Genomic DNA, 16,930 nt, shown 5'->3' with positions numbered 1-16,930 from the left:
GGGGTATCGCAGGGATCAGTGCTTGGGCCCCAGCTATTTACAATATATATCAATGATTTGGATGAGGGAACCAAATGTAATATTTCCAAGTTTGCTGATGACACGAAACTAGGTGGGATTATGAGTTGTGAGGAGGATGCAAAGAGGCTTCAAGGCGATTTAGACAAGTTGAGTGAGTGGGCAAATACATGGCAGATGCAGTATAACGCGGATATATGTGAAGTTATCCACTTCGGTAGGAAAAACAGAAAGGCAGAGTATTATTTAAATGGTGATAGATTGGGAAATGTTGATGTACAAAGGGACCTGGGTGTCCTGGTACACCCGTCACTGAAAGCAAACATGCAGGTGTAGCAAACAGTTAGGAAGGCAAAAGGCATGTTGGCCTTCATTGCAAGAGGATTTGAGTACAGGAGCAAGGGTGTCTTACTACAGTTGTACTACAGGGCCTTGGTGAAACCACACCTGGAGTAGTGTGCGCAGTTTTGGTCTCCTTACCCAAGAAAGGATACACTTGCCATCGAAGTAGTGCAGCGAAGGTTCACCAGGCTGATTCCTGGGATGGCAGGACTGTCGTATAAGGAGAGATTGAGTCGACTAGGCCTGTATTCAGTAGAGTTTAGAAGAATGAGGGGAGATCTCATTGAAATATATAAAATTCTGATAGGGCTAGACAGACTGGACGTTTCCCCTGGCTGGGTGGTCTAGAATGAGGGGTCACAGTCTCAGGACAAGGGGTAGAACATTTAGGACTGAGGTGGAGAAATTTCTTCATTCAGGGTGGGGAAACCTGTGGAATTCTCTACCACAGAAGGCCGTGGAGGCCAAGTCACTGAATATATTTAAGAAGGAGATATAGATTTCTGGACACAAAAGGCATCAAGGGGGTATGGGGAGAGAGCGGGAATATGGTATTGAGATAGAGGATCAGCCATGATTATACCGAATGGCGGAGCAGGCTCAAAAGGGCCGAATGGCCTACTCCTGCTATTTTTCTAAATCCCCCTTCATACTTTTGACAGGTCTCTCTGCATAGATCTGTCCAAAATATGAATAGGGATCACTTAAAAAAGTTAAACATTAAATAATTTTTTTTTAAATCACGTATTTAAAAATTAAAATTACATTAAATTAAATATTTTAAACAAATTTAATTTTGAAAAAAAATTAAAGTTTTTTTTTTACAGGGCTAAAAATAAACTTACCTTTTTTTAAAAAAGTATTTTTAAATTATAAAACGAGTGAAAAATGTTTTATTTTTTTTTAAACTCTTATGCTGGTAAAAGGAGGCCTTATGTCTGCTTTTACCAGACGCAAGATTTTTAAAGGTTTTCCAGCAGGCGTAAGTTGTGCAGAAAGCGGAACTCTGCCCGCGGAGGCCTTTCTCCCGGGCAGGTGGATGATCTGTCAAGAGGATTCTTGACAGATCGGAAGTGCCGGGTTTTTGTACATGCGCTTCGTATGCCTGAAACCAGCACTTGCGAGACCCTTACCGTGGAGATCAGAATATCCGGCCCAACATTTCAGGTCGATGACCTGATAATGAAAGGTCATTGACCCGAAATGTTAACCATTTCTCTCTCCACAGATGCTACTTGACCTGCTGAGTATTTCCAGCATTTTCTGTTTTTATTACAATTATATGCAGTGGCATATGCAGTGGAAGCAAAGCGTAAAGAGTGGAAACAAAGCAGAGTGCAAGACTGCCTCCTGAAGTGATCTCATACTAGTGTTTAGCACCAAGTTTTTGCTTGGACAGACAGTAGAACGCATTGGACTCAATATCTAGTTCAACAATTTCAGATCATAACCTCGGCCCATTACATTTTTACTTATTTTTTATCCCCACCTTTGTTTTGGCCCTTCCCCCCCCCCCCACCACTTTTTTTTCCTCTCTCCCACATGGCAGCTATCTCCCATTCTGCCAGCACATTTCACACCTAATCTAGAGCTGTCTTTTGTCTCCACTAGCCCTATCACCATCTCGTCTCGTTTTTAATACCTCAATGTCTCTTCACTTCTCTTTTGTTCTCTCCCAGCCTGGCCTCTCAATCCATTTCATTTCCTGTGCCTTTCCAGTCTTGACAAAGTTTGACTCGAAACGTTGACTATTTTCTCTCCACAGATGTTGCCTGGCCTGCTGAGTTTTTCCAGCATTTTCTGTTATTATCTATTTTAGTGATGCTTTACCAGGCGGGCCAATAACTTTAAGGTACACAGTATCCTGATGCTCAAGAACGGCGTGAATGTGAAACAGTGTCAAAGATGAATATAAGTTTTCCGCTTTCAGTCTCTTTCATTTAAAATGTCATCTGCATTGACAATGAAAAGTAATTGAACATTCCAGGTAGTCATGTTTGATTTCACCAACAGCAGTTAAAGTCATGAGAAAAGGACTGTGGGCTATTGAAAACTAGGGCCTGAAACATTAGTGTTATACAACCCTTTTAATTAAACAAATAATTGTGCGCTACAGTATGATAAATATATTGCTGCTCCCATTTCCCAAACTGCAGCAGTGATCTCCAGACTGGAAGAACCACCAATAAACCCTCATGGAAATTAAACAAGTGCAAACACTCTCCTATGCCAGTGACCTGCTTGAGAAAGGAAATCAAAAAGCTCAGAAAAAACACAGGAATCTGAGAAGTACCATAATTGTCAAAATGCAGCTTGATACTATAATTTATCTATGCAGATTCCCTAAACAGTATATCCTACAAAATAGTCACTCATTAAGCTAAGTGAATTTTAGATAAAATTGTCACTTAGATTTCAATCCCCAATTAGATGGAGAGACTTGTCGTCTAGATGGGGGAAAATATTCAATGTGCCAGGATTTGGATGAGCAACAAGTTGTAAAAAAAAATGGAGTAAGCTTGCAGCAGTTTTTCTTTCGGTATTACGCTGTTTACAACTGCAATAGAGATGGTGCAGGTCAAAGTAATATCCCATTATGCCCCTCGTGTCGTTTCTAACATTGATACTAACCGAAAACACTGCATTCTGCAGCCCGAAAGGAATGGGGGTGAGTCTGGCCAAAGCCACCACCTTCAGTCCGCTGCCTCCTTCCACCACTCTGACCACGGCGCTCAGCTGCTCGTTGCCCCGGACCTTGGCCAAAACCCACGCCGTCAGCAGCCTCTTGCAAAGCAGGTGAGCGATGAACGTCCCGATCAACACCCCGATCACCACCAGCCCCAAGCCCAGCACGAAGCCGTACAGGTAACCGGCGGCCACGTTCAGCACGATGTAACCCCAGCTGCAGGGGAAAGAGACGGCGATGAAACCCACGACGAAGAGCAGTGCCCCGACCAGGCTGTCCAAGCTCTCCACCCACAGCAACAGATCCTTCAGGTAGCGCCGCACCAGCGCCAGCGACGAGAAGCAGACGATGGTCAGCAGGCAGACCAGCAGGAAGCTCTTCAGGCAGCAACCGTTCAGACAACATGTCGCCTTGGGGTCCCCCAGTATGGGCAGTTCACTCTCCATCCCCTGGTGCTGCAGGCTCAGCTCGGGCTTCACCTGCAATCGCTCCCCGTACGATGCCGCGTCCACCGCGTCCGCCTGGCCCAGCAGCAGCGAGTCGGGGCAGGGTCTCTGCAGGCCCCGGCTCAACACCAAGTGACCTTTACTCAACTTCTTCAACACTTTGCTCAAAACCTGCAGCCATCCGACGCCAGAGTTCCACATATTTGGCCAGGAGAAGAAATTATATCTTTCCACACGCTGCAAACAATCTATATATAAAATCTATTCGCTTCAAGAACTTGTGCAAAATAAAAACATCCGATTTGCCTTTGGTGGTTCGTAAAGGTTCGCTCACTTTTTTGCCGAAACTCTACATCGCTCGGTGCAGCTGCAGACTTGGGGCGGAGTGAGTGATGTTTAAGTGTTGCGGCAGCGGTTCCCCACCGAGGGGAGGGGGAAAGAGGGGTGGGATGGGATGCTCCCAAAGGCCGAGCGGGTGCAAAAAAATATTTTTTTCAAATTACCCCGGTGTCTGTGACGGAGCAGCCGGCGGATGGGAAGGGGGTTCGTGCCACGTCCTGTCTCATGCTTCTTTTAGAGGAAGAAGAGGGTCACACACGCCAACACATCTCGGTATGTCTCTCCCACTACCACCGACTGCCTAACAGGGCCCCGGGAGGACAGACGTCCGAACCCGCCGGCTGCACAGAGCGCGCGCCGCCCGCCCAGCCGGTGAGCCAGCCTCGCGCTGAGTCCCGGTTCCGGTTAAAGTCCCGCGCGCTCCCGCCGCCATCCGTCCGGCGCTGCCCCGTTCCGTTCCACTGCTAGATCCGCTCTGACTGCCGCTGTCCTGCACCCACAATGCTGCGACACGTGATCGAGCGGCGCACTGTTTAAAGAGACACTACAGACAAGCTCAGGGTTACCCGGCTTAAAGAAACATTACCAGGCGCAACTGCGTTACCCCCTCCCCACTCAATAAGAAAGAAACTCTTGCATTTATATAGCGCCTTTCACGACCACCAGACGTCTCAAAGCGCTTTACAGCCAATAAAATACTTTTGGAGTGTAGTCAGTTTTCTAATGTGGGAAATGCAGCAGCCAATTTGTGCACAGCAATGTGAAAATGACCAGATAATCTGTTTTTGTTATGTTGGTTGAGGGAGAACTATTGGCAGGACTCTGGGGATAACTCCCCTACTCTTCTTTGAAATAGTGCCTTAGGATCTTTTACGTCCACCTGGGAGAACAGACGGGGCCTCGGTTTAACGTCGCATCCGAAAGACGGTACCTCCAATAGTGCAGCACTCCCTCAGCACTGCACTGGAGTGTCAGCTGAGCTTTATTAGCTCAAGTCCCTGGAGTGGGACTTGAACCCTCAATAAACCAGATTCTGTTTTAATTACGTTGGATTCTCGATTTTTTTTTAACCTTTGCTTTGGGGTACATTTCTCGGTGTTACTGGTGACTACATTTTTTTTCCCTACAACACGTTGCATATTGTTTTTTGCCTACTGCAAACACACCTCGTTTGGCATTGTAACGCCTAAAATACTGCCAAATAATTCTAGGGATATAGTAGCATACTTTAGCTGTTGGAAGACATGTTTGAGTTTGTTTGGCATCATAATGCCTCTAAACTATTGGCAAATACCTCAGTGACTCGATACAAAAAAATCCTGTTTACAGTGTCTATAAGAGCTGCAGTGCCAAACCAACTACGCTCACTGATATCCACCCAACCCAAGAATTAGTCTCTCTGATCCCCACCCAACCCAACAATTACCCTCTCTGATCCCCTCCCAACCCAAGAATTACTCTCTCTGATCCCCTCCCAACCCAAGCATTACTCTCTCTGATCCTCCCAACACAACAATTACTCTCTCTGATCCCCTCCCAACCCAAGCATTACTGTCTCTGATACCCCCTACCCAAAAATTACTCTCTGATCCCCCCACCCAAGACTTACCCTCTCTGATCCCCCTCCAACCCAAGAAATACTCTCTCTGATCCCACAACCCAAGAATTACTCTCTCTGATCCCCCCGAGAATTACTCTCTCTGATCCCCAACCCAAGAATTACTCTCTCTGATCCCCCAACCCAAGAATTACTCTCTCTGATCCCCCCGAGAATTACTCTCTCTGATCTCCCAACCCAAGAATTACTCTCTCTGACCCCCCAACCCAAGAATTACTCTCTCTCATCCCCCAACCCAAGAATTACTCTCTCTCATCCTCCAAACACAAGAATTACTCTCTCTGATCCCCCAACCCAAGAATTACTCTCTCTGATTCCCCAACCCAAGAATTACTCTCTCTTATACCCCTCAACTCAAATATTAAACTCTCTGATCCCACCTGCAAGAATTACTCTCTCTGATCCCCTCCCAACCGAAGAATTACTCTCACTGATCCTTCCAACCCAAGATTTACTCTCTCTGATCCACCCGAACCCAAGAATTACAGTCTCTGATCTCCCTAACCCAAAGATTACGCTCTCTGATCCCCCAAACGCAAGAATTACCTTCCCTGATACCCGCCAACCCAAAAATTACTCCCTCTGAACTGCCCTCAACCCAATGATTACTCTCTTTGATCTCCACAACCCAATAATTACTCTCTCTGATACCCCCAATCCAAGAATTACTCTCTCTGATCCCCCTTACGCAAAAATTACTCTCTCTGATCACCCCATCCAAGAATTACTCTCTGATCCCCAACCCAAAATTACTTTCTTTGATTCTCCCCCCCAGAGATTTACTATCTCTGATCCCCACCCCCCGATATTTACTCTCTCTTATTCCCTCCCCGAGAATTACACTCTCTGATTTCCTGCACCCCGAGAATTACTCTCTCTGATTCCCCCCAACCCAAGAATTACTCTCTCTGATTCCCCCCAACTGAAGAATTACTCTCTCTGATTCCCCCAAACGAAGAATTACTCTCTCTGATCCCCCCAACTGAAGAATTACTCTCTCTGATCCCCCCAACCGAAGAATTACTCTCTCTGATCCCCCCCAACCGAAGAATTACTCTCTCTGATCCCCCCAACCCAAGAATTACTCTCTCTGATCCCCCCCAACCCAAGAATTACCCTCTCTGATCCCCCCAACCGAAGAATTACTCTCTCTGATCCCCCCCAACACAAGAATTACTCTCTCTGATCCCCTCAACTGAAGAATTACTCTCTCTGATCCCCCCCAACCGAAGAATTACTCTCTCTGATCCCCCAACCCAAGAATTACCCTCTCTGATCCCCCCAACCGAAGAATTACTCTCTCTGATCCCCCAACCCAAGAATTACTCTCTCTGATCCCCCCAACTGAAGAATTACTCTCTCTGATCCCCCCCAACCGAAGAATTACTCTCTCTGATCCCCCCAACTGAAGAATTACCCTCTCTGATCCCCCAACCCAAGAATTACTCTCTCTGATCCCCCCAACCGAAGAATTACCCTCTCTGATCCCCCCAACCGAAGAATTACTCTCTCTGATCCCCCCCAACCCAAGAATTACTCTCTCTGATCCCCCAACCGAAGAATTACCCTCTCTGATCCCCCAACCCAAGAATTACTCTCTCTGATCCCCCAACCCAAGAATTACTCTCTCTGATCCCCCCAACCGAAGAATTACCCTCTCTGATCCCCCCAACCGAAGAATTACTCTCTCTGATCCCCCCCAACCCAAGAATTACTCTCTCTGATCCCCCAACCGAAGAATTACTCTCTCTGATCCCCCCCAACCGAAGAATTACTCTCTCTGATCCCCCCAACCCAAGAATTACCCTCTCTGATCCCCCCAACCGAAGAATTACTCTCTCTGATCCCCCCCAACCGAAGAATTACTCTCTCTGATCCCTCCAACCGAAGAATTAATCTCTCTGATCCCCCCGAACCCAAGAATTACCCTCTCTGATCCGCTGCCAACACAAGAATAACCCTCTCTGATACCCCCTAACTCAAGAATTACTCTCTCTGATCACCCCCCAACCTAAGAATTACTCTCTCTGATCTCCACAACCCAAGAATTACTCTCTCTTATACCCCTCAACCCAAATATTAAACTCTCTGATCCCACCTCCAAGAATTACTCTCTCTGATCTCCACAACCCAAGAATTACTCTCTCTTATACCCCTCAACCCAAATATTAAACTCTCTGATCCCACCTCCAAGAATTACTCTCTCTGATCCCCTCCCAACCCAAGATTTACTCTCTCTGATCCCCCAACCCAAGAATTACTCTCTCTGATCCCCCAACCCAAGAATTACTCCCTCTGATCCACCCGAACCCAAGAATTACAGTCTCTGATGCCCTCCCAACCCAAGAATTACTCTGTCTGATCCCCTCCCAACCCAAGAATTACTCTCGCTGATCCCCCAACCCAAGATTTACGCTCTCTGATACCCCAACCCAGGAATTACTCTCTCTGATACCCCCAACCCAAGAATTACAGTCTCTGATCTCCCCAACCGAAAAATTACTCTCTCTGATCCACCCGAACCCAAGAATTACAGTCTCTGATCTCCCCAACCCAAAAATTACTCTCTCTGATACCCCCAATCCAAGAATTACTCTCTCTGATCCCACCTCCAACAAAAGAATTACTCTGATATCCCCAACCCAAAAATTAATCTCTGAAACACCAACCCAAAAATTACTCTCTCTGATCGCCACCCCCGATATTTACTCTCTCTTATTCCCCCCCGAGAATTACACTCTCTGATTTCCTGCACCCCGAGAATTACTCTCTCTGATCCCCCCCACCGAGAATTACTCTCTCTGATCCCCAACCCAAGAATTACCCTCTCTGATCCCCAACCCAAGAATTACTCTCTCTGAACCCCCAACCCAAGAATTACCCTCTCTGATCCCCTGCCAACCCAAGAATTACTCTCTCTGATACCCCCAATCCAAGAAATACCCTCTCTCATCCCCCCAACCCTAGAATTACTCTCTCTGATCCCCCTCCAACCCAGGAATTACTCTCTCTGATCCCCCCAACCCAAGATTTACCCTCTCTGATCCCCCAACCCAAGAATTACTCTCTCTGATCCCCCCTCCAACCCAAGAATTATCCTCTCTGATCCCCCAACCCAAGAATTACTCTCTCTGTACCCCAACCCACGAAAAACTCTCTCTGATCCCCCCAACCCAAGAATTACCCTCTCTGATCCCCCCAACACAAGTATTACATTCTCTGATCCCGCAACCCAAGAATTACTCTCTCTGATCCCCACTCCAACCCACAAATTACTCTCTATGATGCTCCCAACCCGAGAATTACTCTGATACCCCAACCCAAAAATTACTCTCTCTGATCTCCCAACCCAAAATTAATCTCTCTGATCCCCCCCGAGAATTATTCCTTTGGCCATCCACCCTGAGAATTATTTTTTGATTCTCCCCCCACCCTGAGATTTACTACCTCTGATTCCTCCCCCGAGAATCATTCTCTTTGACCCCCCACCCTGAGAATTACTCTTTGATTCTCCCCCCCCCGAGATTTACTATCTCTGATTCCTCCCCCGAGAATCATTCTCTTTGATCCCCCACCCTGAGAATTACTCTCTGATTATCCCCCCCAATAATTACTTTCTCTGATTCCCCCACCCTGAGAAGTACTCTCTTTGATTCCCCCCAAGAATTACTCTCTCTGTTCCCCCATCACCCGAAAATTACTCTCTCTGATTCCCCTCCCGAGAATTACTCTCTCTGACTTTCCCCCAGCCTCGGAGAATTACTCTCTGATTCCCCCAACCAAGTATTACTCTCTGATCCCCCTCCAACCCAAGAATTACTCCCTCTGATTCCCCCAACCCAAGTATTACTCTCTGATCCCCCCCAACCCAAGAATTATTCTCTCTGATCCACATCCAACCCAAGAATGATCTCTCTGATCACCCGCCCGCGAGAATTACTCTCTCGGATTCCCCCCCTCCGAGAATTACTCTCTCTGATTCCCCTCCTGAGAATTACTCGCTCTGACTTCCCCGTCCAAACTGGAGAATTACTCTCTCTGATTCCCCCGCGAGAATTACTCTCACCCCTCAACCCCCGAGAATTACTCTCTCTGATTCCCCACCCTGAGAATTATTCTCTCTGATTCCCCCCACCCAAGAATTACTCTCTCTGATCCCCCAACCCAGGAAATACTCTCTCTGATACCCCCTCCCAAACCAAAAATTTCACTCTCTGGTCCCCCCAATCCAAGAATTACTCATACCCTCAACCCAAAAATGACTCTCTCTAATCCCCCCGAGAATTAGACTCTCTGCTCCCCCAACCCAAGAATTACTCTCTCTGATCCCCCCAACCCAAGAATTGCTCTCTCTGATCCCCCCAACCCAAGAATTACCCTCTCTGATAGCCCAACCCAAGAATTATTCTCTCCGATCCCCCAACCCAAAAATTACTCTCTCTGATCCACCAACCCAAAATTACGCTCTCTGATCCCCCAACCCAAAATTAGCCCACCCTGAGAATTACTCCCTCTGATTTCCCGCCCCCGAGATTTAATCTCTCTGATTCCCCCCCAGATAATTTCTCTGATCCCCCAAAACCAAGAATTACCCTCTCTGATCCCCCAACCCAAGAATTACCCTCTCTGATCCCCCCAACCCAAGAATTACTCTCTCTGATCCCTCCAACCCAAGAATTACTCTCTCTGATCCCCCGAACCCAAGAATTACCCTCTCTGATCCTCCAACCCAAGAATTACCCTCTCTGATCCCCGCAACCCAAGAATTACTCTCTCTGATCCCCTCAACCCAAGAATTACTCTCTCTGATCCCGCCCAACCCAAGAATTATTCTCTCTGATTCCCCCATGAGAATTACCCTCTCTGAGCCCCCAAACCAAAATTACTTTCTCTGATCCACCAACCCAAAATTACTCTCTCTGATCCCCCAACCCAAAATTACTTTCTCTGATTCGCCACCCTGAGAATTACACCCTGATTCTCCCCCCCCCACCAGAGTTATATTATCTCCGATCCCCCACCCCGAGAATTACTCTCTCTGATTCCCCCCCGAGAATTACTCTCTCTGATCCCCCCCAAGAATTACTCACTCTGATCCCCCACCCCCCGATATTTACTCTCTCTTATTCCCCCCACCCCGAGAATTACTCTCTCTGATTTCCCACCCCCCGAGAATTACTCTCTCTGATTCCCCCCTGAGAATTACTCTCTCTGATCCCCCCCCAAGAATTACTCACTCTGATCCCCCACCCCCGATATTTACTCTCTCTTATTCCCCCCACCCCGAGAATTACTCTCTCTGATTTCCCACCCCCCGAGAATTACTCTCTCTGATTCCCCCAACCCAAGTATTACTCTCTGACCCCCCCCACCCAAGAATTACTCTCTCTGAACCACATCCAACCCAAGAATTACTCTCTCTGATTCCCCCAACCCAAGTATTACTCTCTGATCCCCCCCAACCCAAGAATTACTCTCTCTGGTCCACATCCAACCCAAGAATGATCTCTCTGATCACCCGCCCGCGAGAATTACTCTCTCGGATTCCCCCCCTCCGAGAATTACTCGCTCTGACTTCCCCCCCCACAACCAGAGAATTACTCTCTCTGATTCCCCCCCGAGAATTACTCTCATCCCTCAACCCCTGAGAATTACTCTCTCTGATTCCCCACCCTGAGAATTATTCTCTCTGATTCCCCCCCCCGAGAATTACTCTCTCTGATCCCCGAACCCAGGAAATACTCTCTCTGATACCCCCTCCCAACCCAAAAATTACGCTCTCTGGTCCCCCCAATCCAAGAATTACTCTGATACCCTCAACCCAAAAATGACTCTCTCTAATCCCCCCGAGAATTAGACTCTCTGCTCTCCCAACCCAAGAATTACTCTCTCTGATCCCACCAACCCAAGAATTACTCTCTCTGATAACCCCAACCCAAGAATTACACTCTCTGATTCCCCCAACCCAAGAATTAATCTCTTTGATCCCCCCAACCCAAGAATTACTCTCTCTGATCCCCCAACCCAAGAATTACTCTCTCTGATCCACCAACCCAAAATTACTCTCTCTGATCCCCCAACCCAAAATTAGCCCACCCTGAGAATTACTCTCTCTGATTTCCCGCCCCCGAGCATTAAGCTCTCTGATTTCCCCAGAGAATTACCCTCTCTGATCCCCCGAACCCAAGAATTACCCTCTCTGATCCCCCAACCCAAGAATTACTCTCTCTGATCCCCCAACCCAAGAATTATTCTCTCTGATTCCCCCATGAGAATTACCCTCTCTGAACCCCCAACCCAAAATTACTTTCTCTGATCCACCAACCCAAAATTACTCTCTCTGATCCCCCAACCCAAAATTACTTGCTCTGATTCACCACCCTGAGAATTACACACTGATTCTCCCCCCTCACCAGAGTTATATTATCTCTGATCCCCCACCCCGAGAATTACTCTCTCTGATTCCCCCCCGAGAATTACTCTCTCTGATCCCCCCCAAGAATTACTCATTCTGATCCCCCACCCCCCGATATTTACTCTCTCTTATTCCCCCCACCCCGAGAATTACTCTCTCTGATTTCCCACCCCCCGAGAATTACTCTCTCTGATTCCCCCCGAGAATTACTCTCTCTGATTTCCCACCCCCCGAGAATTACTCTCTGATCCCCCCAACCCAATAATTACTCTCTGATCCTTCCTCCAACCCAAGAATTACTCTCTCTGATCCCCCCGAGAATTAGACTCTCTGATACCCCTACCCAAGAATTACTCTCTCTGATCCCCTCCCAACCCAAGAATTACTCTCTCCAATCCCCCCAACCCAAGAATTAATCTCTCTGATCCCCCAATCCAAGAATTACTCTCTCCAATCCCCCCAACCCAAGAATTACCCTCTCCGATCCCCCCAACCCAATAATTATTCTCTCTGATCCCCCAACCAAAGAATTACCCTCTCTGATCCCCTGCCAACCCAAGAATTACTCTCTCTGATACCCCCAAACCAAGAATTACCCTCTCTGATCCCCCCAACCCAAGAATTACTCTCTCTGATCCCCCCTCCAACCCAAGAATTACCCTCTCTGATCCCCCAACCCAAGAATTACTCTCTCTGTACCCCAACCCAAAAAAACTCTCTCTGATCGCCCCAACCCAAGAATTACCCTCTCTGATCCCCCCAACACAAGTATTACTTTCTCTGATCCCGCAACCCAAGAATTACTCTCTGTGATCCCCACTCCAACCCACAAATTACTCTCTATGATCCTCCCAACCCAAGAATTACTCTGATACCCCCAACCCAAAAATTACTCTCTCATCCCCAACCCAAAATTAATCTCTCTGATCCCCCAAGAATTAATTTCACTGATTCCCCCACCCCAAGAATTACTCTCTCTGATCCCCCCGAGAATTATTTCTTTGACCCCCCACCCTGAGAATTAATCTTTGATTCTCCCCCCCGAGATTTACTATCTCTGATTCCTCCCCCGAGAATCATTCTCTTTGATCCCCCACCCTGAGAATTACTCTCTGATTCTCCCCCCCCAAAATTACTTTCTCTGATTCCCCCACCCTGAGAAGTACTCTCTTTGATTCCCCCCAAGAATTACTCTCTCTGTTCCCCCACCACCCAAGAATTACTCTCTCTGATTCCCCTCCCGAGAATTACTCTCTCTGACTTCCCCCCGCCCCGGAGAATTACTCTCTGATTCCCCCAACCCAAGTATTACTCTCTGATCCCCCCTCCAACCCAAGAATTACTCTCTCTGATTCCCCCAACCCAAGTATTACTCTCTGATCCCCCCCCAACCCAAGAATTACTCTCTCTGATCCACATCCAACCCAAGAATGATCTCTCTGATCACCCGCCCGCGAGAATTACTCTCTCGGATTCCCCCCCTCCGAGAATTACTCTCTCTGATTCCCCTCCTGAGAACTACTCACTCTGACTTCCCCCCCCCCAAACTGGAGAATTACTCTCTCTGATTCCCCCCCGAGAATTACTCTCATCCCTCAACCCTCGAGAATTACTCTCTCTGATTCCCCACCCTGAGAATTATTCTCTCTAATTCCCCTCCCCCGAGAATTACTCTCTCTGACCCCCCAACCCAGGAAATACTCTCTCTGATACCCCCTCCCAACCCAAAAATTACGCTCTCTGGTCCCCCCAATCCAAGAATTACTCTGATACCCTCAACCCAAAAATGACTCTCTCTAATCCCCCCGAGAATTACTCTCTCTGATCCCCCAAACCCAAGAATTACCCTCTCTGATCCCCCAACCCAAGAATTACTCTCTCTGATCCCCCCAACCCAAGAATTACTCTCTCTGTACCCCAACCCAAGAATTACTCTCTCTGAACCCCCAACCCAATAAATACCCTCTTTGATCCCCCAACCCAAGAATTACTCTCTCTGATCCCCTCCCAACCCAAGAATTACTTTCTCTGATCCCGAAACCCAAGAATTACTCTCTCTGATCCCACTTCCAACCCAAGAATTACTCTGTATGATCCTCCCAACCCAAGAATTACTCTGATACCCCCAACCCAAATAATTACTCTCTCTGATCCCCCAATCCAAAATTATACCCTCTAATCCCCAACCCAAAAATACTCTCTCTGATCCCCAGCCCAAAATTACTCTCTCTGATCCCCCCAAGAATTATTCTCTCTGATCGTCCCTGAGAATTATTCTCTTTGATCCCCCAGCCTGAGAATTACTCTCTGATTCTCCCCCCCGAGATTTACTATCTCTGATCCCCCACCCCGAGAATTACTCTCTCTGATTCCCCCAACCCAAGAATTACTCTCTCTGATCCACCTCCAACCCAAGAATTACCCTCTCTGATCCCCCCAACCCAAGAATTACTCTCTCTGATCCCGCCGATAATTAAACTCTCTGATCCCCCAACACAAAAATTACTCTCTCTGATCCCCCCAAACCAAAATTATTCTCTCTGACCCCCAAGAATTACTTTCTCTGATTCCCCCACCCCGACAATTATTCTCTTTGATACCCCACCCTGAGAATTACTCACTGATTCTCCCCCCCACCCCCGAGATTTACTATCTCTGATCCCCCACCCCGAGAATTACTCTCTCTGATTCCCCCACCCCGAGTATTACTCTCTCTGTTTCCCCCCCAAGGATTACTCTCTCTGATACCCCCACGAGAATTACTCTCTCTGATTCCCCTCCGAGAATGATCTCTCTGATCACCCGCCCGCGAGAATTACTCTCTCGGATTTCCCCCCCCCCGAGAATTATTCTCTCTGATCCCCCCCGAGAATTACTCTCTCTGATCCCCCACTCCCTGAGAAATACTCTCTCTGATTCCCCACCCGAGAATTCTTGCTCTGGCTTCTGCCCCACAATCGGAGAAATACTCTCTCTGATTGCACCCCGAGAATTACTCTCATCCCTCACCCGCCGAGAATTACTCTCTCTGATTCCCCACCCTGAGAATTACTCTCTGATCCCCCAACCCAAGAAATACTGTCTCTGATACGCCCTCCCGACCCAAGAATTACTCTCTCTGATCCCCCAACCAAGAATTACTCTCTCTGATACCACCCCCCAGAATTACTCTCCCTGATCCCCCCTCCAAACCAAGAATTACTCTCTCTGATGCCCCAAACCCAAGAAATACTCTGATACTGCCAACCCAAAAAATTACACTCTGAACCCACAACCCAAAAATTACTCTCTCTGATCCCCCCAATAATTAAACTCTCTGATCCCCCAACCCAAGAACTATTCTCTCTGATTCACCCAACATAAGAATTACTTTCTCTGGTCCCCCAACCCAAGAATTACTCTCTCTGATCCCCCGACCCAAGAATTACTCTCTCTGATCCCCCAGCCCAAGAATTACTCTCTCTGATCCCCTCCCAACCCAAGAATTACTTTCTCTGGTCCCCCAACACAAGAATTATTCTCTCTGGTCCCCCAACCCAAGGATTACTCTATCTGATACCCCCTGTCCAAGAATTATTCTCACTAATCCCCCCTCCAATCCAAGAATTACTCTCTCTGATGCCCCTGAAAATTACTCTCTCTGATCCCCCCAAACCAAGAATTATTCTTTCTGATCCGCCCAACCCAAGAATTACTCTCTCTGATCCCCCAACCCAAGAATTACTCTCTCTGATCCCCCAACCCAAGAATTACTCTCTCTGATCCCCCAGCCCAAGAATTGCTCTCTCTGATCCCCTCCCAACCCAAGAATTACTCTCTCTGATCCCCCAACCCAAGAATTACTCTCACTGATACCCACAACCCAAGAATGACTCTCTGATCCCTCCTCCAACCCAAGAAATTCTCTCTCTGATCCCTCCTCCAACCCAAGAATTACTCTCTCTGATCCCCCCAACCCAAGAATTACTTACTCTGATACTCCCAACTCGAATGACTCACTCTGATCCCCCCTCCAACCCAAGAATGACTCTCTCTGATACCCTCAACCCGAATTACTCTCTCTGATCCCCCAACCCAAGAATTACTCTTTCTGATCCCCCCTACAACCCAAGAATTACTCTCTATGATCCTCCCAACCCAAGAATTACTCTGATACCCCAACCCAAAAATTACTCTCTCTGATCCCCCAATCCAAAATTACACACTCTAATCCCCAACCCAAAAATACTCTCTCTGATCCCCCAACCCAAAATTACTCTCTCTGATCCCCCCAAGAATTATTCTCTCTGATCGTCCCTGAGAATTATTCTCTTTGATCCCCCAGCCTGAGAATTACTCTCTGATTCTCCCCCCCGAGATTTACTATCTCTGATCCCCCACCCCGAGAATTACTCTCTCTGATTCCCCCAACCCAAGAATTACTCTCTCTGATCCACCTCCAACCCAAGAATTACCCTCTCTGATCCCCCCAACCCAAGAATTACTCTCTCTGATCCCGCCGATAATTAAACTCTCTGATCCCCCAACACAAAAATTACTCTCTCTGATCCCCCCAAACCAAAATTATTCTCTCTGACCCCCAAGAATTACTTTCTCTGATTCCCCCACCCCGACAATTATTCTCTTTGATACCCCACCCTGAGAATTACTCACTGATTCTCCCCCCCACCCCCGAGATTTACTATCTCTGATCCCCCACCCCGAGAATTACTCTCTCTGATTCCCCCACCCCGAGTATTACTCTCTCTGTTTCCCCCCCAAGCATTACTCTCTCTGATACCCCCACGAGAATTACTCTCTCTGATTCCCCTCCGAGAATGATCTCTCTGATCACCCGCCCGCGAGAATTACTCTCTCGGATTTCCCCCCCCCCCGAGAATTATTCTCTCTGATCCCCCCCGAGAATTACTCTCCTGATCCCCCACTCCCCGAGAAATACTCTCTCTGATTCCCCACCCGAGAATTCTTGCTCTGGCTTCTGCCCCACAATCGGAGAAATACTCTCTCTGATTGCACCCCGAGAATTACTCTCATCCCTCACCCGCCGAGAATTACTCTCTCTGATT

The 16,930-nt window shown here is 47.7% G+C and overlaps 1 protein-coding gene across 3 annotated transcripts in view; it reads right to left on the bottom strand.

Annotated features, from left to right (window-relative positions):
* Positions 1–4,390, bottom strand: part of tmem64 (transmembrane protein 64) — an 86,915-nt gene extending 82,525 nt beyond the window's left edge. Inside the window, exon 1 of one of the 3 annotated variants that reach the window (XM_085992699.1) lies at positions 2,992–4,390. In XM_085992699.1, coding sequence (XP_085848825.1) covers positions 2,992–3,693 — 702 coding nt within the window. In that variant the 5' untranslated portion in view covers positions 3,694–4,390. The remainder of the gene's footprint in view (positions 1–2,991) is intronic. The other 2 variants (XM_085992700.1, XM_085992698.1) reach the window with 2 other exon arrangements.
* Between the last annotated feature and the right edge of the window lie 12,540 nt (positions 4,391–16,930).

Source organism: Somniosus microcephalus, chromosome 7 (assembly GCF_052327205.1).
Source record: "Somniosus microcephalus isolate GS21.2 chromosome 7, FLI_Smic_1.0, whole genome shotgun sequence".
In the NCBI taxonomy this organism is placed as follows: domain Eukaryota; kingdom Metazoa; phylum Chordata; class Chondrichthyes; order Squaliformes; family Somniosidae; genus Somniosus; species Somniosus microcephalus.
The sequence above is the reverse complement of the archived record's forward strand: the minus strand, read 5'-3'. Positions and strand labels throughout refer to the sequence as shown.